The following is a 20648-nucleotide window of genomic DNA, read 5'->3' as shown; positions in this document are numbered from 1 at the left end:
TAATTAGGCTTAATAGATTGGTCTCTGCCGTTTAGATTCCACTTATGTCAATGGGTTTTGTAAATAGTGTACGTTTAATACTCCTAATTAGTATCTAAACATTTCGATGTGACAGGTGCTAAAAATAAGTCAGTGGAAGAAAACGGGGCATAAGCCTAATTAGTTCATGATTTGACAATGTGATGCTACAATAAACATGTGCTAATGATGGATTAATTAGGCTTAATAGATTCGTCTCGTGAATTAGCCTCCATCTGTGTAGTTAGTTTTATAATTAGCTCATATTTAGTCCTCCTAATTAACCTCCAAACATTCGATGTGATATGAATTTCAGGAGGTTCTAAACATCCAAACCTGCTGCTAAGTGCTAAGAGTCGTCATAGTTCATCCAGCACAACAGAGGAACAGAAACGCCGCTCAGCAGCAGCCGGGCTAGAAACGCCGTCTGGGTTTAGGCTACGTTTTGTAACCGCGACCGGATTTAATTAGGTCTTCTCTGTACCAAGTGGACATGTGGTAATGGCCTTTTCTTTCTAGTGACCAAAGTTACAGCAGAGCAGAGCTGCATGCTTGCATGCCTCCATGAAAACATTGATCATCAGGAGCCTCCATGTAAAAAGTGTGCGCGTCATGGTTCTCTTTCCCGATATCATATTATCTCTTGAATCGGACAAGACAGCAATCATATTATTCATCTCTTGAATCGGACAAGACAGCAACCTGACACTTTACCTGTTTCATTCACAAAGAATCAAGGATCCAGGTCCACTACCAACGGAACACCTCACTCCTTTCAAAAAAGAAACGGAACACCTCACGGAAAGAGCAGGGTCCTGGGTGCCTGGGTGGTGGGGTGGGGTTGCAGGGTGCAGGACTGTTGCGGAGTCGGAGCCTGGTGGGGTGGTGCCACTGCCACGCGCCGTGCAATCCGGCCGGGCGCCGGGTGCGACGAATCGCTGGAGCGAATCTATTCCCCCCATGTCCTCTGATGGTTCTCTGAATGTGCCGGCCTCCCGCCTCCGGGCATCACGGCATCAGTCGCCAGTCAGAGACTACTCAGAGGGCTCATCACTCCATCACATGCTTGGATAGCTAGCCGCAACGGCCAGACGGGGACGTCACGAACGGACGGTACCCTGTGTCCCTGTCCCAACTCCCAACAGTGAGCATGAACACATGGCAATGGCCGTAGCTGCTGGCTGGCCTCCGCCGCATAGCCCTGCGCTGCGCCGGCGACGCTGCCGCTTCCCTGCCGGCCACGACGGCCCGGCCGCGGCCAGTCTCTGCGGCTATTTTCGACGCGATGATGCTCGCACGGTTCACGCTTCCGCTGCTTTCGCGCGTGGGTCGGCACATGGTTGGCAGAGGAGGCCCCGGCGGCTCTCACGAGTCCCGACGATGGGACGGCGAGGTCCAGCCGTCTGGCCCGCGCTCGGCCATGCATGTTCGACGTCGCGCGGGGTACGGTGGTGGATGATCGGCCGGTCGGCAGGCACGTACGCTGTGCATCGGCATGGACGTGAATACATCACGGGGGCGCGGCGGAGCATGTGTGTGATGCCGCGGGGCGGAACTCGAGCTGAGATGTGATCGTCCCCAGGGCCGGTCGGGGTCCCGTGTGACCGTGCCTGACTGTCTTCTCCATTCACAACATCATCTTCTGCTCTCGTGCAGTACCATGGATGAACCCTTTCCAGGTTACTGCAGACGAACTGCTCCCGGTAGCTAGATTGGGAGGAGTCGTGGAGATCTTTCACCAAGTCGTTCTTGTTCCCGGCATTATTGGAAGGAGCCACGGAGATGATGGTCCCGTCTGAAAAAAGAGAGAGAAAAACTTTCTAGACCTGTTCGCTTCAGCTTATAAGCCGGCTGAAAAGTTAAAACGACTAATTTATTATGAGAGGAAAATACTGTTTGGTGGCTGATAAGCCGGCTGAATAAGCTGAAGCGAACAGATCCTGTATCGACTGCCCCGACAGGGGCAGGGGCATGGAATGGCCTCGGGCGCACTTGAATTGCGTTGCCCCTGTGGCCCTGTCTGGCTGTCTCGGTGCGCCGTGCGCACTCACACACATGTGTGGAACAAGAGGAGCTGGGCGCGAGGGGGAAGTCCAGTCAGTCCTCGTGTACCACGAGCCTGCATCGCTCGCTCGTCCCGCTGCACTGTCAAGACGACTGCCAGTCTGCCCGGTCGCGCTGGGTGAACACCTATTGGATTGCTTTCGGGAGTGTTTGGGAGGAGGGGGTTAAATTTTAGCTCCCGTCACATCGAATGTTTGGACACTAATTAGGAGTATTAAACCTAGACTAATTACAAAACTAATTACACAACCCCAAGGCTAAATCGCGAGATGAATCTATTGAGCCTAATTAGTCCATGATTTGACAATGTGGTGCTACAGTAACCATTCACTAATGATGGATTAATTAGGCTTAATAGATTTGTCTTGCGATTTAGCCTAGGGGTTCTGCAATTAGATTTGTAATTAGCTTATACTTAGTCCTCCTAATTAGTATCCGAACATCCAATGTGACAGGACTAGAGTTCAGCTCCCTCCTCCCAAACACCCCCGAGTCGAGCCCATTCATACCTGATGTATACGTATCTGGGAATAAGGATCCGAAAGGGACTCCGGAGCCTGGACTTTGGAGAGACCCCGGGCCGTGCGCGGCGCTCGCTCTTGCCCGCCGGGCCAGATCGCATCGTCCTGCCTGCCCCGGGTTGCGGCCTCCCCCGGCCCGTGCTCGCCGCGGGGGAAGGGAAATCCGACAGGTGCTGCGAGCCAACCGCGGCGACACCAGCAAGCGCACGCTCCACGACCTGGGTGGCTCAGCGCGGCGACCGGCAGGGCCAGGGGAGGTGTATGGCTCCATGTTTCGCAGCCTGGTCCGGCCACCTGTCCGCCGAATGAGCAGGCTCCATAATTCTCCTTCATCTCCGGCCAACGACCGGGCTCCTGACATCGATAAAAGCCTACTAGACACTAGCTGGTAGCTTTACGTCCTTTTCTACCCAAATGTAGCTTTCGCTAGGTCTCCAAGGGCCGCATGTGTAACATAATGTCTACTCTCTACTATAGGAGTAGCAGCATCGAGAAGCATGTGGTCTATGGAGTGGTACGTACAATGTAGCTAGGCCGGCCGGCATCATGTAACGTGCCTACCGACCCAGCCGAGCGTGTAGGTGGGGCTCGATCGACCGGCCGGCTCGATGAGGAGTGGAGACGCGCCGTCCCGTCGGCGCAGAATCTCTCGTCCATCGGTCCTGACTCCTGACTCCTCAACACTACGCCACGCATGAGCCTCCACCAGTACAGAGTACACGGTACAACATGTTGCAAGAACGCGGAAGAACACGCGTTTTCCGCCCTTAGCCTACTGCATGCATGGTTTTCACGGTCAGTGACTCGACACTCGATCAGATCGTCGCTATTAGAGAGTAGAGACGATTCACAGGAGAGAAAGAGACAAGGATGGTGGGATTAGAGGGTCTCATGCTGCGTACTACGAACTAGTGTCCACGACCTCCCAACTTGGTGATACCGTTAGGTCAGGACTTACAGTTACAGGACCGACCGATATCGAAGAAGATCGAGCTAGGGAGCTAGACGAACGGCACCTGTCCAACATTGTAACCACATCGTCCAGCCATCGTGCCGTGCCCGCGGTCGCCACGCGAAAGTGACGGCCTCTGAAAACTACCACAGGTACGCTGGACCGGAGGGAGATACTGCAGTAGAGTGCAGAGGATGGCGCGTCGGTCGATCGGCCACGTCCCCCGTTCACTCGCCGGCCGGCCGGCCGAGCCGAACGACGACGAACCCGTCCGCGGCCGGGAAGGAATCTCGCCGATATTTCCGGACGCGTCGCCGCGCTATCAAAAGGGGCAAAACTGTGAGCCCGCCCTGAGCGAGCTGAGGTCAGGGCCGACGCAACCACGCACGTCGGCGTCGCGCCGTCGCCTTTCTTGGCCGCCGCCTCCTCGGCACGCGAGCGAAGCGAAGCGTAGCGGATTTGATTCGAGAGGACGCGGAGGGGGCGTGGTGGGGCCAGGACCCGCCTGCTGACACGCGGCGTCCCGACGACGCACGCGGTCCTGCCGCGGATTCCGTGACGCCCCCCAGCCCATACAGAACAGGCGAGGCCGGCCCGAGGATTCTCCTCTTTCCAGAAGCCGACGACGCCCATCATCATCTACCACCTCTCCTCGAAAAGCCTGCCGCACAGGGAGAGGATTGAGAGGAAGGGGCCGGGCCTTTGGGTTGGGCCCCGCAGCCTAACCACCTGATGCTGGAGCAGCATGGATGGAGCCTGTTTTGCGCGCGGCCCCTCGGCAGGCCGTCGTCGAATCACACACACCCTTGTTCCTTCACTTCGCACCACCAATGGTGTGCTCTTCTTTTCAATTTGGTCCTCCTTTTTCGCATGCACAATTGCACAAACTGCCTGCCTCCCTCCCCACACGAGATCTCTGTGGACTCTAGACGTTTCCATGCGGGCCCCACGTTTCCTTACTTAGCGTTCTGTTCTTCCTGCGGCGCCCCAGCCCCAGCCGCCCGGCGTTGTTTATTTTTGGCCGTGTATATTTTTTGCAAGGCTCATCAGAATTCCAAGGACACGAAAACCCGTTCCGTGGTTGGCCTGAAATTCAGTTCACGCTCTACGCATGTCCACCTTTAGCAGCGGGGAGTGACGAAAAACATGGTGGTGGATAGCGTTGGTCGATCGGCAGTGAAGGGTGCCATGACAACGGTGGGGAAGGGATAGCGGTGAGGCGGTAGGTATTTCTGGCATGTTTGTGAGATACCATGGTGCGGAAGACGGCGGAGACCATTGGTTGTTCATCGGTGGTGGAAGTGGAGAGTGGTGACATCGTTAGAAACGATGAACAAGATTTTTTTTTAACGTGCGAGAAAACTTATACTGGATGCAAGCAATTAAACACTGACAACGTCATCGAAGGAATATAAGATCAACAAATAACTTCTCCTTGTCAAGCTACCGAATGCCGTCGTGGCTTTTCCTTTCATTTTCTGGATGAAATAAATGGATAATGATGTGCAAGGAGAAAATTAATGCCCGAGGAGCACGGCAACTGTATGTGCTTCTAGATAATAAATGAAGTTCTCCTTTCCTTGCAAAACAAGAAAAATGATGATGTACTTTTGAATTGGACCTTTATTTTACGTTACATGGACACATAGCATTAGTCAATTGGTGGCGGAGAGTAGTGTACAGTGTCAGCCAATCGATGGGGGAGGGTGGTATTGCAATGAGGGGGAAACGAAGGTAAGGTGGCGAAGAGCGTTGAAACCGCCAAAACATGACGAACAAGGTACTTTTGATCCATTTGAGCAATCTCCGTTGTTCGTAAATGTGATGTACAAACTAGGTACTGGTCCACTAATATTCCCCTTGGTGACAGATGGAATGGCAGAAGCATTGAGTTACAAAGCGTTTATCAATTTGTGCTAGAGAGTAGTGCATAACGCTGATTGTGATGGAGGGTGACAATAAGGAGGTATAGAGCTAGGTGGAGATAAAGATGTTGCCAAAGTAAATAGATAATGTAGTTTTGACATGTCTGAGCAACGCTACACCGAAGGCGAATGGAGACCTCGATAGCATTCCCAAAACCACACATGAGCCAACAAGCTCATATGCGAACCATGCTATCTCTACCTAGGAAGCAAGAAAAAAATTTAGGGAACATGAGTTGCAAGAAAGAGAATGATAAAAATGTTTATATGGGAGCGTAGAGATGGGTTAAAATGCGTGTATTGTATCTCACCAACGCAATAAACCACTTGAATTTTAGTCGGAACTATTCCCCTGAGCTATATATCTAGAAAAGTCAAAACGAATATTAATTTAGGAAGTATATCCAGTGTATTACATTTATAACGCATCAGCATACCCATTGTTTTTCCACCAAACCAAAAATTTGGGAATTTTCCACAGGCCGAGCGAGGAAAAACCCTCCCCGCAATTCAAAGCTTGTTCCTTATCCCCCGGCCTCCTCGCCTGGACGGATAAACGCCATTCTTTTTCTTCCCCCGCCGACGGAAAGGAAACGAGAGAAGGCGCGCGGTGCGGCCGGCCCCGGCGAGCGAGCGGACGGCACCGGACGCGTGCACGGGTCAAACGAGTTGCTCTCGCCTCTCGCGGCGGCAGCCAGGGGAATCCCCGAATCCGCTGGGCTCACAGCAGCCTCACAAGTCACATGCCCCTCGCGTCGCGGCCTCCCGCTCACGCCCGCGGTGCGGCCCCCGGCCGCGCGTTCGAATCCGGATGACCCCCCGTCCTCCGCTGCTGCTTCCGCCGCCGCAGCGGATCCCCCCACGAGTAAACGGAATACAAAGCCCCCGCACAAGTCCGATCTCGCGCGGCCCCGGCCGCCCGATGGGCGATCCGACGGCCGTGGCGCGTCGCCAGCTAACCCGCCCCCGGGGGGCGCCACGCAACGGAGCAAGGGAGGGATCAAAGAACGTGACCCCGAGGCGGCGCTAGCATCCAACAACCGCCACCGAGCCCGCCAGCACCGGGGCCATGTGGCTCGGCCGCCGCGACGCGACTGGGGAGGGGAGCCAAGCGGCCGGGTCGCAACTCACGGGCCCAACCACCCCCCCAGCCACGAGTCTGACATGCGGGCCCGAGTGCCCAGGGTCAACGGGTCAAACCTCACCGCGACGCACCTACCCCCTTCCCAGAGAGAGAGTCAGAGGAGAAAATAGAAGAGTTTTGCGTAGACGACGGCAGGCCAGGCAGCCACGAACCAAGCAAGCCCAGGCCACCAACAAAAGGGAAGGCCCGCGGCGCCGCAGGGGCGGGGCCCACTGGTGCCGCGGCCCGCTATAAAAGACCCTCCGCGCCCCGCCGTAACCCTCACCTCGGTCACCACGACGCTTGCGCAGTCGCCCCGCCCGCCCATCCCGCATCTCGCCCTCCCGGCCTCTGATTGGCCGCCGCCCCGCCCGCCCGTCCGCGCCCCCGCCTCGTCGCGAGCGAGCGAGCCCTCGCCGCGGCGACCCGCCGCAGCCGACCCGCCAAGCTCATACCCGCCCCTCTCCTGACCGCCGGCGTGGGGTGCCCGGGCTCCACCTCCGGCGACGACACCCTTCCCGCCGCGCGCGCCCCCACAGCCTGCTCCGTTTGCGGGGGTAGCCGGGGCTCCGGCCTCGGCGGCTTTCAAAGCCCCCTTCCTCACAACAGGATCCAAAATCCCGTCCTAGAGTTCTTCTACCTCCCCTTCCAGAACTTCCTCTTTTGGCATCCCCAACAATCGATCTCGATCCCCTTCGATTTCGATTGTTTTCTTCTTTGATTGATTTCCCTTTTATTTTGGTAGCTGCCACCGCCCCCCTCAGCCGATTTCCATTCCCTTTTGTTCATCCGATTCTGTTCATTAGCAGCTAACTCCACCACCACCACCCAATAGCAATTTTACTACTGCACATAAAAAACAACCAAATCCCAAAAAAGGTTTTTTCCCCTGTGGACTCAATAGCGTTCTCCGGTTGTTGTTTGATTTGATTGACGAGATGCCTGCACTCGCCGTCGACGCCGCGACACCTGTGGCGCACGCCTTCGCGTCCTGCGACGCGGCGCGCTTCCCGGCCCCGCTCATGGCGGTGCCCACCTCCGCCACCGCAGCGGCCGACAAACCCGAGGCGGCCGCGTGGTCGGCCGACCTCTCCGCGGCGCTCTACAACGTGGACGGCTGGGGCGCCCCCTACTTCTTCGTCAACGACGACGGCGACGTCGCCGTGCGCCCGCACGGCGCCGCCACGCTGCCGGGGCAGGAGATCGACCTGGCCAAGGTCGTGGCCAAGGCCGCCGGCCCGCGCGACGGCGGGGGGCTCGGCCTGCCGCTGCCCCTGCTCGTGCGCTTCCCCGACGTGCTGCGCCACCGCGTCGAGACCCTCAACGCCGCCTTCGACTACGCCGTCCGCTCCACCGGCTACGGCTCCAGGTACCAGGGCGTGTACCCGGTCAAGTGCAATCAGGATAGGTACGTCGTCGAGGACATTGTCGAGTTCGGCGAGCCCTTCCGCTTCGGCCTCGAGGCCGGCTCCAAGCCGGAGCTGCTCCTCGCCATGAGCTGCCTTGCCGCGCGCGGCAACCCGGACGCCCTCCTCGTCTGCAACGGCTACAAGGACGACGGCTACGTCTCGCTCGCGCTCACGGCGCGCACCATGGGCCTCAACACCGTCATCGTGCTCGAGCAGGAGGAGGAGCTCGACATCGTCCTCGAGGCCAGCCGCCGCCTCGGCGTGCGCCCCGTCGTCGGCATGCGCGCCAAGCTGCGCACCAAGCACGCCGGCCACCTCGGCTCCACCTCCGGGGAGAAGGGCAAGTTCGGCCTCAACGCCGCCCAGATACTGTCCGTGGTCACCAAGCTCAAGGCCGTTGGTATGCTCGACTGCCTCCAGCTCCTGCACTTCCACATTGGCTCCCAGATCCCCACCACCGCCCTGCTCTCCGACGGCGTCGGCGAGGCCGCGCAGATCTACTGCGAGCTCGCCCGCCTCGGCGCTGGCATGCGCGTCATCGACGTTGGCGGCGGCCTCGGCATCGACTACGACGGGACCCACTCGGCGCAGACCGACATGTCGGTGGCCTACAGCCTCGAGGAGTACGCGGTGGCCGTGGTCGCCGCCGTCGGCCGCGTCTGTGACCGCAAGGGGGTGCAGCACCCCATCATCTGCAGCGAGAGCGGCCGCGCGCTGGTGTCGCACCACTCGGTCCTGGTGTTCGAGGCCTTCTCGGCCACGGCGCCCGGGCAGCTTGATGCGGCCACGGCCTACCTGCTCGACGAGCTCACCGACGACTGCCGCGCCGACTACCGCAACGTCATGGCCGCCGCCGTGCGCGGCGACTACGACACCTGCGGCCTCTACGTTGACCAGCTGAAGCGCCGCTCCGCCGAGCAGTTCAAGGAGGGGGTTCTTGGCCTGGAGCACCTCGCCGCGGTCGACGCCTTCTGCGAGATCGTCGCCCGTGGCATGGGCGCTCCCGAGGCGCCGCGCACCTACCACATCAACCTATCAGTGTTCACCTCCCTGCCGGACATGTGGGCCATCGGGCAGCAGTTCCCCATCATTCCCATCCAGCGCCTGCAGGAGCGCCCGGCCGTGGACGGCGTCCTCTCCGACCTCACCTGCGACAGCGACGGCAAGGTTTGCGAGTTCATCGGCGGGAGGCACAGCCTGCCGCTGCACGAGCTCCCCACCCACGCCACCCGCGGCTACTACCTGGGCATGTTCCTCGGGGGCGCCTACCAGGAGGCCCTCGGCGGGCTGCACAACCTCTTCGGCGGGCCCAGCGTGGTGCGCGTGACGCAAAGCGACGGCCCCCACTGCTTCGCGGTGACGCGCGCGGCGGCGGGGCCCTCGTGCGCCGACGTGCTCCGCGCGATGCAGCACGAGCCCGAGGTGATGTTCGAGGTGCTGAAGCAGAGGACCGACGACGCCACGGCCGCGTCGCTCGCCAGGGCGTTCGGCGCAATGCCGTACCTGGTGTTCGACCCCGAGGCCGCGGTGATGTCCAGCGGGGAGAGCAGCGGCATGAGCAGCGACTCGGAGGGGTCGGCCGCCGGCGCCGCCGAGGAAGAAGATGAGGAGGAGTGGGAGTTCATGCGCGGGCTCACCGTCTGACGATGAAGAAGCAGCAGAAGCTCCCCTGTACCGTCCCTGGTGAAACAAGTCGCCAGCAAGTTTGTCAGTCGCCGGCGTTGGTAACCTAACCCTCCGCCCGGTGTTGTATCGTGTCATGGTCGTAGTCGTCGGGTGTCTCGTCGTCGCCGGAGTTCTTGGCGCCACGTTTTTATTCCGGATGCGTCAGTTGTCCACTGTTCGCCTTTTTTTCTTGGGAAAAATAAGAAGGAACTCTTCAAGTTTCTCTGCAACTGCTATCTAGTTTCATTTTTCGAGTATTCATCCCCGTGTCTATGGGATGTCCATTGTTGTTTGTTTCCTCCTTCGGACCGGAAGGACAGTAATTCAGATAAAAAAGAAGTTCCCAAAATCTTGTCTGTTGCTATGATTCTTGCTCCCTCTTTTTCTTTGAAAATGTTATCAGCGTTCTACTGGAAACCTCGAGCGGTGGTTCCATTTGTCCTGCCTGCTGCTTTCTTTAGGCAGGGGAAAAAAAAACGAAAGGTGCTTTCCAAGATTCCGCTTGGGCACGAGCAAGACGGGCACGGCGGCGACGGAGACGACGTCGTCTTGGAGCCCAAGTATCATCGGAGACGTGTAGCCGGGAAAGGAACGGCTAGTCGGCGGCCTCGCTCGCCGTCCCCGTCGTTGCCGGGCCGCTTTCTTGTATCCTACCGGGCATCTTCCTCTTGCCCCCCGCCTCTCTCGTTGCTTTCTCCGGCGTCCGCGCAGGTGAAGCGGCCGCGAGGCGTCGGAACCTCCGGATAATCCCCCAAGATATTCGGACGTGACGCGGATTTCAACGCAGCTCTTTGAGGGGGGGGGGGGGGGGGGGGGTGCGCTACCTGTTGCCGCCGCGTCGCTCGCTCTGCATCTGCTCCCCGTGCATGTCAGCCTCGCCATTGGTTGGTGGGACGAGCTCGCTCATTAATTTTTGGTTGGACGACCTGTTGCTGTTGGTTTTGTTCCTTCTGGAGCGCGACCGGGATCCATCGGGGTAGGTGACAGCGGCCTCCGGGTGGCGCCGCCCGGGCGCCGGTTAAACTATGACCTGTTGCGTGTCGCCGCCGGCGATAGCGCCGGCGCGGCGCGGCGTTCGGGGACTCCGGCCGAACACCTGTCTCCGCACCGGGAGGAAGCTTGCGTTTCAAGCACAGTATATGTCATCGTTGGATCCGGAGCGCAAATTGGCTTGGCACATTGTGCGTTCGTGCTACCGTTGTGGCCACAAGGGTTGCTGTCCTCTGCCATCTTTTCCTTTTTACACGCCACAGTTTCACGTGCAATTCTATCCATCTTGTGTGTACATGACCACCAGAGCATCGTCTGGTGTGCTCCACTGAAACTTGAGAATCTCAACGCAACCTGTGCGCGATCTCGGCCGTTCGTTTCCCGATCAGGTTCCGATGCAGCCGCTTGAGGAGCATGTGGTGTGTTCCCAGCCGAGGAGGGGATCACCCCAGATCTAGCTCCTCCAAGAAGATGGTTGGCACAGGCTGCAGGGTAGTGAGGCCTGAGGAGGATAGAGATAGGGGGCGTAGGGGGGCGTAGGGGCCAGGTGACCTTTCGGCGTCCATCTCCCTCCCTCAATCCTCATCCATGATTCCAGTTGCCCATTTGCGCGCTGCGAGATTCCAGATCCAACACCTGCCAAACCCTGTCCTGATCGTGCCCGGGCAAAGCACAAAACATGTCAAGCTCCCAGCCAAGAAACCCAAAGCATTTCCTTCCAGTCCCCCAGCTGCTTGCTGTGTGTCCGTTGTGACTTGTGAGCTGCTGCTAGTGGCTCAGTGCCGAACCCCAACGCGGCTGCACAGATGTTGTGATCATATTCGATGTGTCTTTCAGCATCTATCTGGGGTAAAGCCCTGCTGAAAGACTTCGAGTGAGGGATGGCTGACTACCTGAAAGAACTTTCTTTGCTCTTCGCGACAGTTATACTGGTGTCCATCGGCTGTTAGATCGCCGGCTCATCATGTCGCTGTAATGCTCGCGATGTTGGGGTGCTATTCGATTCAGTTCGTCGGAGATTATATTTTTCTGTCGACCACTATCACAAGGATTGGCTGCACCGTTGACGCTGATCGAATAAGTTTACACTTTCTGCGCAGGTCGATGATTCAGAAGTGTGATCATGTGTCTCCTTTACTTCGCCTGTGGTGATGCAAAGAGTGGGAGGGGACAAATTAAAGCTAGGCGATGGTAAAGTTTTTCTTTTCCCCATTCGAGTAAAGTAGCGATGGGCGATAATCTTTTTCGTTTTCAATTAATAGGTATCACGAGATTTCGTTTGAATTACTGTGGCAGTTTACCTTCTCATGAGCTGCAAACATGAGAAGATACAATGCAATGGCATTTCCTTCTTGTGTATGTGCATCTCCCAACAGAAGAAAAGGTCAGAAAAGGCATGATGGGACTTGGTTAAAGTGCATACGGGAGGAGGATCAGGGGGAAACAGTGGTTCAGTTCAAAACAACTCAACACAAATACGAAATCTAAGATATTCCCTATCTCTTTCAGCAATCAGTGGCAACAGCATCCTATACTGGGAGCTATACCTTTCATGCTTTGATCGGTGGATAATCTTCTGGTGCTTTTCTTCACGAAGAGAAACTCTTCATGCAGTTGTGTTCTTCGGACATCTGAATTCTTTGTAACATTTCTATGATAGGCATGCCCGTAAAAGGAATGGTTCGGTGCAATTGTGCTAATGTGCTTGCTGCCATCAAATTGCAGACTTGCACTACTGACAGTGCATGGTCTGAATTTCCCCAAATGTTCGTCTAAAAATAAAAGAGGTTCGTCTAAAATAAAGAATTTCCTCAAATATTCATTCCATGGTCAGAAATTCCTCACATGTTGCATGGTCAGAGTTTCCTCAGATGTCGCATGGTCAGAAGCAGCTCGACATGATGCAGTTTGCAGGTCATCGAGGCCTATGTTAAGTTTCATCAGATAGAAAAGTTTCTCCTTAATGTTATAATGCAGAGCTCCTGAGTGTTCTCCAAAAAAATGTGAGCAGATAAAATTATAAATGGGCTGAACCTAGAACAAGAACAGATCAGCTCTCCTGGTCTGGTCTAAGCTTAGGACTCAGGCACAAGGTCAAAGTGAAAGAATGAAGGTTGTCCATACCTAAAGTGCAAATGTAACATCAAGTCATCAAGACCGCAATAGACTGTGACTGGTCAAGAAACTCTTTAACTTTTCAAGTCATGTTCATGCCGGCAGCTGTAACAGTATTCTGCGTACCAAATGCAGAGTAACCATTGGCAGCACATCATCGCGATTAGTTTATGAACTGATTGATCAGGCAGGAACTGTAACCACATGCCTGTCGCTCTGGAATCTAAGATACAAAGCTCAGACAGCCAAGCTGCAGGAACCGATGCGTTTCAGCTCCTTCGCCAGACAAATCAAAATTGCCCTTCTTTTGTTTCGATCCAAACTTTCAAACTGCACTATCCGGTCGTTGACAAAGTTAAGCATCCGGTCCAAATTCAACAGACGGAGATGACCCAAACTCAACCTGGGCCAGAAAGATCAGTACGTTTCCGGACAGAGGACAGGGCGAGACGGTTGGTGAGCAGTTTTTGCTGAACTGGTGCGACTTCAGAAAAGTCTGACACGAGTGTGTCTGAACCTGGACCCTGCTCCCGGTCACCCGAATCATCAGCAGTTGTTGAGACGCCATGGACCGGCGACTTTCGATCGCAGTTCGTCGAAAAAGAGCAGCGAGCTTTCAGTTGTTGAGACGCTCGTATGCGACATCGCTGCAGCAACAGCATGTCTGCTGCATGTCTTGGACTCGATCGCCTAAGACTGTTGGGATTAAGTTTGACCGTTTTCTGATAGGCTGGCTTCCTAATCGCAGACTTTTCGACGCTAATTTAACACGAGTTGTGAGAAAAGGTTGGACTAGTGAAGCTTCGCAGGTTGCATCTCGAACACTTGGAAATTTGCAATGGCACGTGTGTAGTCGTTTGAGAGGTGGTTGGTAGCAATGTTGAATTCAGGGAAGTAAAATGATGGGCTGGATGATGAAGACTGGTGAGTCTGTCTGACTGCAACCCATGCATCCTGCCAATTGCAGCTGAATTCAAAGCAGAAATGCGACACGTTTAGAAGAAGAAGAGTATAGAAAACATGCCTGCATCCTCTCGTGCTATCACAAAATGTGGTCATGTGAATGCTCACTTAGAATAAAAGAATCCGCACGCAGAAACTCAGGATTTTCTGCGCAGCATTATACATTCAAATCGTTCGAAATGTGCTACTAATGCATTATTGTTTCGTCAACGATGCTTTAAGTACTTGACACGGGATTATTGTTAATTTTTGAAAGAACCTTAGCAACTGCATTATCCTATATGCTTTCTAGGAGTAATTGAGATGTGATCCGCTAGAGTCTGCAGCAAATTTTTTTTTCTTCTGATTTTTTTTTCAGAATTTGCTGTCATTGCTGAAGCGAGCAAATAGAATTTGGGTAGGCTTCGTCTGAATTTTTTTCCATGGAACTTTGGGATCATGACGAAGATAAGGAGGAAACTGTGGAAAGTGTGAACTCGCATGCACATCGACTGACCGGAATTTTGCGAGCAGGAAATCGAATTCCGTTTCGGCTCTGACGTCCTCGAACGAACAGGATGCGGCTTGCAATTTGACCGATAACTTCGACTGTTCCTAAGTGCCTTACGCCATGTTTGAAAATGAGACCCCCATCTTCTTCTTGTTTTTTTTAGGGGGTTCAACAGCATTTCCTTTGCATTTTAAGATCAGAACACTCTGCAGCATCGATAGAACAAAGCTCACAGGAATTACAGGCGCATTCGTGTGGCATGCTAGGTTAGCAACAAGAGCGTTCGTGCATGTACACGAGTCTCTACATCAGCACTGTGTTTCGAGAGAAAAAAAAAGAGAACCCGGATGAAAAGTTTTGCGGTTGATGTCAAGTTAAATTTCTATTTTTGCTCTTTGTTTGTAGAAAAGCTCCTTTTGTGCCCACAAGTTGGGAGAGATCCCATTTTTTATGATGAGAAGAAAAAAAATGAACAAACTAAACGCCGCATACGTGCTCCATCCAAAGACGCGGCCCACTTGGACGAAGGAAAGCAACCAGCACGGTCACGGTCGAGAATTCCTGGCCCCTATTTCCGATCTCTTCCGGAGCAACGCACCTCGACGCCGTGGTGTCCCTGTCCCTGTCATCTGACGAGATGCTCGTGGCTACGTTTCGTGCTCGCCCACTGCATTTTTTCTTGTCTGAAGTCTCAACTGTTGCCGAATTATAGTAGTGAATAGAAGATGTTGAACCGCTACTTCCATGCCTCACCTACTCCAATATTTTATTTTGGCTCCCCCGGCAGCTGAAGACTGAATGGAACCGGAGAGGATAATGCGATCTGGTCGTTGTTCTCGGTCTCGTCTGCGTCTGACAGTAAATGGATTGTGTATCTGTCACTCTTGTGCTCTCCGCAGTTCGTGAGATTTTGTTTGACGCCAGCTGCTAGATCCGACATGATGATACTGATATCCATTTGGTTTGAATGGAAGCCAAGTCCAGCGCAAGTGGGTGAAAAACAATAGTTTGACTCGTGGTTTCTTCTGCTGGGGATTCTTCATTCAGAGGTGGTTGGTGACTGGCAACAGTGGTCTGAAAAATGAAGGAAGAAGCCGTTGTTGGGCCCGTTGAAGAAACAAAATCCGTCAGCCGAGACCGGATTACCCGTGGGCCGTCCTACGAGGAAAGCAGGTGCGGATTGGGTTTGGCCCAGACAACGCTGCCTGGACTTGAGAAGCTTGGGAAGATGAAATTGCACCAATAGTCCCTGGGCTCCCCGTTCGACGGCTGCTGAACTTGCTCCTCCAAAGGACAACAGCTTGCTATCAGCACTTGGGAGGAGATGGGAGTCCATTGATTGGAAGGGAAGAGGAGGCATGGGCACTGATGCGACCATACTCAGGTAGAATCCATGGTACAGACTAACCACTTGTGTCAGTGTCATTAGAGAAAATCCTCAACAACTTGCACATTTTAGCCTAAAGCATAGCTATCTCACTGGCTTCCTGCATGTGCTCCAGTTCTAGATTACCGGCAGCAGTGTAGTGTCTATGACGGCCCGACTTTGGTGATTCTCTGTATAAAGCATATCTATAATCATCTCCAGTGGGTTGGAGCGGCTGGCCCGAGAGCCCCTTGCCGGCGCTGGGAACGAACGGTGAGAGCCCCTGCTCTGCTTGGCAGGCTAATCGGAGCAGAGTCGCACCGGGCCTAAGCGAGGTGCCCGGCGGCCCTTCAACAAGATTAGCGACGCCGTTCCACTATACCTTCGCCCCGTGGGTGGCCGCCGGCGACAGCGTTGCCTACGATCCTAGTGCTCGAGGACGGTAGCGGTGTTCAGCAGGGACAGGGGCACTGGGACATGCCGATGGAGCTCCAGCTCAAGTTCGACCGGCGCGAGGGGATGTCGCAGCAATGCAGGCGCTGCGGCGGGACTAGGCGCCGGCGGGGTCGGGCCCAGGCGCGGCGTCACCTACTCCGCTGGCGGCGCCGGCGCGGCCACCACGATCGAGCTGCCGCACCGGGGACTCCGGGGGAGTTCTCCGCCGCCGGCGCGCTCCCGGCCCTCGCGCGCCCCGACCCCTCCGCGAACTCGCTCCGCGGCGGCGTCCCGTGGTCGCTCGGCGCGGTCCCCGGCCTCGAGTTCCTCGACCTCTCCATGAACGCGCTCACCGGCGCCGTCACCGCGGCCCTCGCGGGGGCGTCGAGCCTCCGGTTCCTCAACCTCTCCAACAGCGCGCTCTCCGGCGCCATCCCCGACGCGACGAGCTCAGGGGCCTCAGGGCGATCCAGGAGCTAGCTCCAGATTTCGGGCAACAACCTCACCGGCGCGCTCCCCGGGTGGCTCGCTGGGCTCCCCGCGCTCCGCGTGCTGTCCGCCGGGCTCGGCCTCTTATCGGAGCTACAGGTGCTCAACCTCCACTCCAACGCCCTCGAGGGGAGCATCCCCAGCACCTTCTTTCGGCTCGGCAACCTCCAGGTTCTCATCCTCACACTCAACCATCTCAACGGCACCACCCCCGACGCCACTGGCCCCCGTCGCCGGAGACATGACTCAGCCAGCGATCGACCCGCACGAGGGTATTCCGGCCGATCCACACACGGGTTGCACGAGGAGTCCGGCTCCAATTCCCAGAACCCCTATGCCTTCCATCCCAGCACGATCTCGGCTTCCGAGCCGGGAACGAGTCGGCAACCCACGGCCGCCTCGATCATATAAACCCCGCCTGCGGTTGAGAAGATCCCTCGAGCTAAACCAAGCGCATCGAAACCGAACCCTCTCCCAATGGCGGCGTCGGTGGAGAAGAGACTCGTGCCCATGATGGCCTTCTGCGAGGCGCCGTTCGACGGCACCCTGGACGGCACCACGGCCGCGTCATCGTCACCGGCCTCGAGGGGCGGCGCCACCTCCGCCTCCTCCTCAGGCGACGCCGCGGCGACGAGACGCGCGATGCTGGCGGCAGTCGCCAAGGAGTTCCCGCTGACGTCGCAGCGGCGGGAACAAGCTCAGCAGCAGCAGCAGAGGGGTGGGGCGGTCCATGTCATGATGATCCTGGAGACCATCGTCTTGCAGTGACCGAAAGGAAAGGAGATCGCATACTTCTCCGTCTCGTCTCATTTTCTTTCGCTGATCTTAAAACGAGTGTTCGTGTCGAGTTGTTTTGTACTATGTAATCCATTGTTTTCCACATCTTTAATGACAAATTTAGGTTGACATTTTACCTACTGTAGTACCCTTGAAAAATAATATGAACAAGAAACGCTATGCACCATGCACGTGCCTCCAAGACATGCATGCGCTCACCCTAAGAAAAATACATGCATGTACAAGTTGACCCAGCCATCTAGCCTTAACATGCAACTTACAAAACTTGCAATCTCCCACAGTTAACCTCCGTTCTGAATGACAGTGTCGAAATTCCACTAGTCCACCATATCACGAAACTTTATGATTAGCATGCATACGTAATGACAGTGCCAACAACGATGACAACAACAAAAATAATAATAATAGGGCATGCATGCAGCATGCTTCATGTATTTTTATATATGGTATTTGAGCATAGCAGTTATACAATCAATGACACAAACATGTCACACGATACATAATTAAGCAGGTCAACTATTGTTTACCTCATTGTCGCATAAACACATGCAGATCAGAGTCGATCAGCATGGTATAGGCAACACATGCATGCAGGTAACAACAACTTATTCGTGCATATCGATATAGTAATATATGTAGCTAATAAGCAGCACACACATATGCTTGTTGTTCCATGCTTAGTATGACACACATTGGATGGGGAGGGAGATGGCATGACTCGAAGCACACACATAGCTTGAGGCCCGTGTGTGGGATGAGGGTCAGGATGCTCTGAACCACGGGCATCAAATTAGGGTTGACAAAGGTGACGGCCACTCGACCGGCACCTCGCATGAAATCTGTCATGTCGAGGTAGCTTTTGAAGCCTGGAGGGCATGAACCTTGCGACGACGGCGCCGGAGCTGGTGCTGGTGCTGGTGCCAAGGCCTGGGCACAGGCCGCGAGCATGAGAGCCATCATGGCGAGGAACACCAGCGCAGGGGATGCTATGGACTTGGAGGAGGCCATTGCGAGCTTAGTAGAGTAGTAGCTAGTTGTGTGTGTGCTTTCAAAAGCATCAACCTTACCAGGAATTTATAGGCGGAAGGCACCACCTTGCTGCATGGTTTCAATGGTCGATCTTGATGAGAGAATGGTGTAAAAATCTTGATCGCGTATTAGTCACCAACTATTAATTGGTAATTCTGAGTACATTGCACAATATCAAGCGTGAATTCCACAAAGGAACGTACACCCGCCGTGGGCACAGTTGAAGTTCCACAGCAATGGTGGAAACTATCTACCCCGTGCAATCTTGAAAACTATGAATCGAGCTAGGCCACAAGATGCTAATCCAATGGATAGGGTCAGACTTTATTATTTTGCACTTAAGCGCCCCCCCCCCCCCCAAAACACACACACGCCGACCACCTCCATAGGATGGGGGCTTAAGTGCAAAATAATGCTATCTCTGACCCTATCCATTGGATTAGCACAAAATAATGCTATCTCTGACCCTATCCATTGGATTAGCATCTTGTGATCTTGATTCATAATTCTCAAGGTTGCACGGTTGTATATTGCTTGTTATTGGCTTTGAGAGCTCGGCTTTGGACTTTTTATTAAAAAAACAAAAAGCTTGCCATCTGTGGACTTTGAGAGCTCCGATTTGCAAGGGCATGTAGGAATAGTGCGTGCTCATCTCAAAGTACTAGCTCAACTGGCACACGTGCCTATACATGTATAGGTTACAAAATCTCCAAGGCCTAGGATCAAGGATGAGGAATATATACGATATACCAGAGTCAGCATGCAGGCACGTTGTTGCTTATCCATTCTTTATACGAACGAGAAGAGCCATGCATGCAGCTTAATTTCCACGCCTTGAAGAGTGCGCGCCTGAAGAAAAAGATCGACGTATATGCATGAGTTTGCGTATACAAATTGACCCACGCATCTCGCCATCATCTCGGCATATAATGCAACGTACTCTCTTCTTACTAGACTGTTTTAACTTTTCTAGGTGTATAATTTTTTTCTATCCATCTAGATATAGCGTGTAGATGCATAATAATATATATGATTGTAGAAAAATATCTATAAATGTAGAAAAATCAAAACGACCTCCAATTCGAAATGGAGGGGAGTACAAAACTTGCAATGATCCAGCTCCCAACTATATACCTCTCCCGGCCTACGTGCCCCTACACCCGTTTGTAGTTTGCATGCACGTGGGTTCTTAAAAAATGTTAAAAAAATGAAAACCTAAGTCTAGTATATATGTGCTAATAAATGAAACATGTTCAATTGCTACATTAAAAGGGATCATTTGTGTGATCTATACAAAACAGAGGAATGTCATGTGGCTTTTTGCAACTAATTTTTTTAATAGATCACATATTATCACATTTTTATTATCCTAAATGTTTTTGCTTGTGATCATGCTACATCTGTACATCATATTCTACATCAAATGGTTCCTTTCAAGAATTATAAATAACTCATAAGTATGTTGTCATACCCTGAAATTTTCGAATTTCAGGATATCATTAAAAAGGAATAATTAAACAATAATTTTCTATAATTTTAAAATTTTTCCCAACACTTATTTTCTTCCCAGGAAATTTAGTATAGGAAAAATAATTATTTGTTTTTCAAAATTAAATAAGATTGTTCTGTGTCTATGCATTCATGCCAATGCATCTTGGTGTTTTATGAGTGAAAAAAGTTTCAAAAGTGTGTTTAGACGTTGTCCAGACCCTTTTGAGAATTTTCTAGTTTTTCATGGAATTTATTTTCATTTTCTAAGACCTAAATCCAATTTTTGGAAGGCTCTAAAATCCTTTTCACGAGTTCCAAGTATTTTATTTGGATTTCTCGTGTCCCAAATTGTCTATAGGAATTTTTATGAAATTTTTGGGATTTTTAGAGCATTTTTTTCCGTGAATTAATTGAGTTATCTGGATTTTCTCTAGATTTTCTTTCACAAGAATTACTACTGAAAAAAAAAGAAAATCCTTTTCCTTTTTGGGCCGAGTCGCACCTGTGCTCCCGACCCGCTCCGTTTGGCCCAGCAGGCCGGCCTCCTCGGCCCATCTCTCTCCCTTCCCCCTCACTGACAGGTGGCCCCACCTGTCAGAAGCTCCTTCTACCTCCGGCCGGCCGCTGCCGTTCGGTCTCTACCGCGCCGCTACGTCTCTCCCTCCCGGTGCCACTTGCCCTCCCCGCTCGCCCCCTCAGCTCCACGCGACCCTCCACCTCACACGCGCAAGCCGCCGCCCCCTCGTTTCCCCTCTCTTCCACCGGAAACGGTCGCCCCACCACCGGGTTGCCATTGATGGCGCCG

General features: G+C 53.8%; 2 protein-coding genes and 1 long non-coding RNA gene across 3 annotated transcripts in view; all 3 read left to right on the top strand.

Moving 5' to 3' along the window:
* The first annotated feature begins 6913 nt into the window (after positions 1 to 6913).
* LOC101757826 (arginine decarboxylase 1) lies at positions 6914 to 10026 on the top strand. Its single transcript, XM_004964376.4, has one exon. The coding sequence runs from the start codon at positions 7542 to 7544 to the stop codon at positions 9654 to 9656; it is 2115 nt and encodes a 704-aa protein (XP_004964433.1). The 5' UTR covers positions 6914 to 7541; the 3' UTR covers positions 9657 to 10026.
* Positions 10027 to 11187: 1161 nt separating this feature from the next.
* On the top strand, positions 11188 to 12358 carry LOC105914295. The gene is made up of 3 exons (XR_001163872.2): positions 11188 to 11639; positions 11768 to 11858; positions 11930 to 12358. It is a non-coding gene; the product is annotated as an uncharacterized LOC105914295 (long non-coding RNA).
* A 5840-nt stretch (positions 12359 to 18198) lies between these two features.
* LOC111257003 (classical arabinogalactan protein 9-like) overlaps positions 18199 to 20648 on the top strand; it is a 3517-nt gene continuing 1067 nt past the window's right edge. Inside the window, exon 1 of the mRNA XM_022825878.1 lies at positions 18199 to 18240. Coding sequence (XP_022681613.1) covers positions 18199 to 18240 — 42 coding nt within the window. The remainder of the gene's footprint in view (positions 18241 to 20648) is intronic.

This window comes from Setaria italica, chromosome IV, assembly GCF_000263155.2.
Source record: "Setaria italica strain Yugu1 chromosome IV, Setaria_italica_v2.0, whole genome shotgun sequence".
Lineage (NCBI taxonomy): Eukaryota > Viridiplantae > Streptophyta > Magnoliopsida > Poales > Poaceae > Setaria > Setaria italica.
Note: the sequence above shows the minus strand (reverse complement) of the source record. Positions and strands in the feature narration are given on the sequence as shown.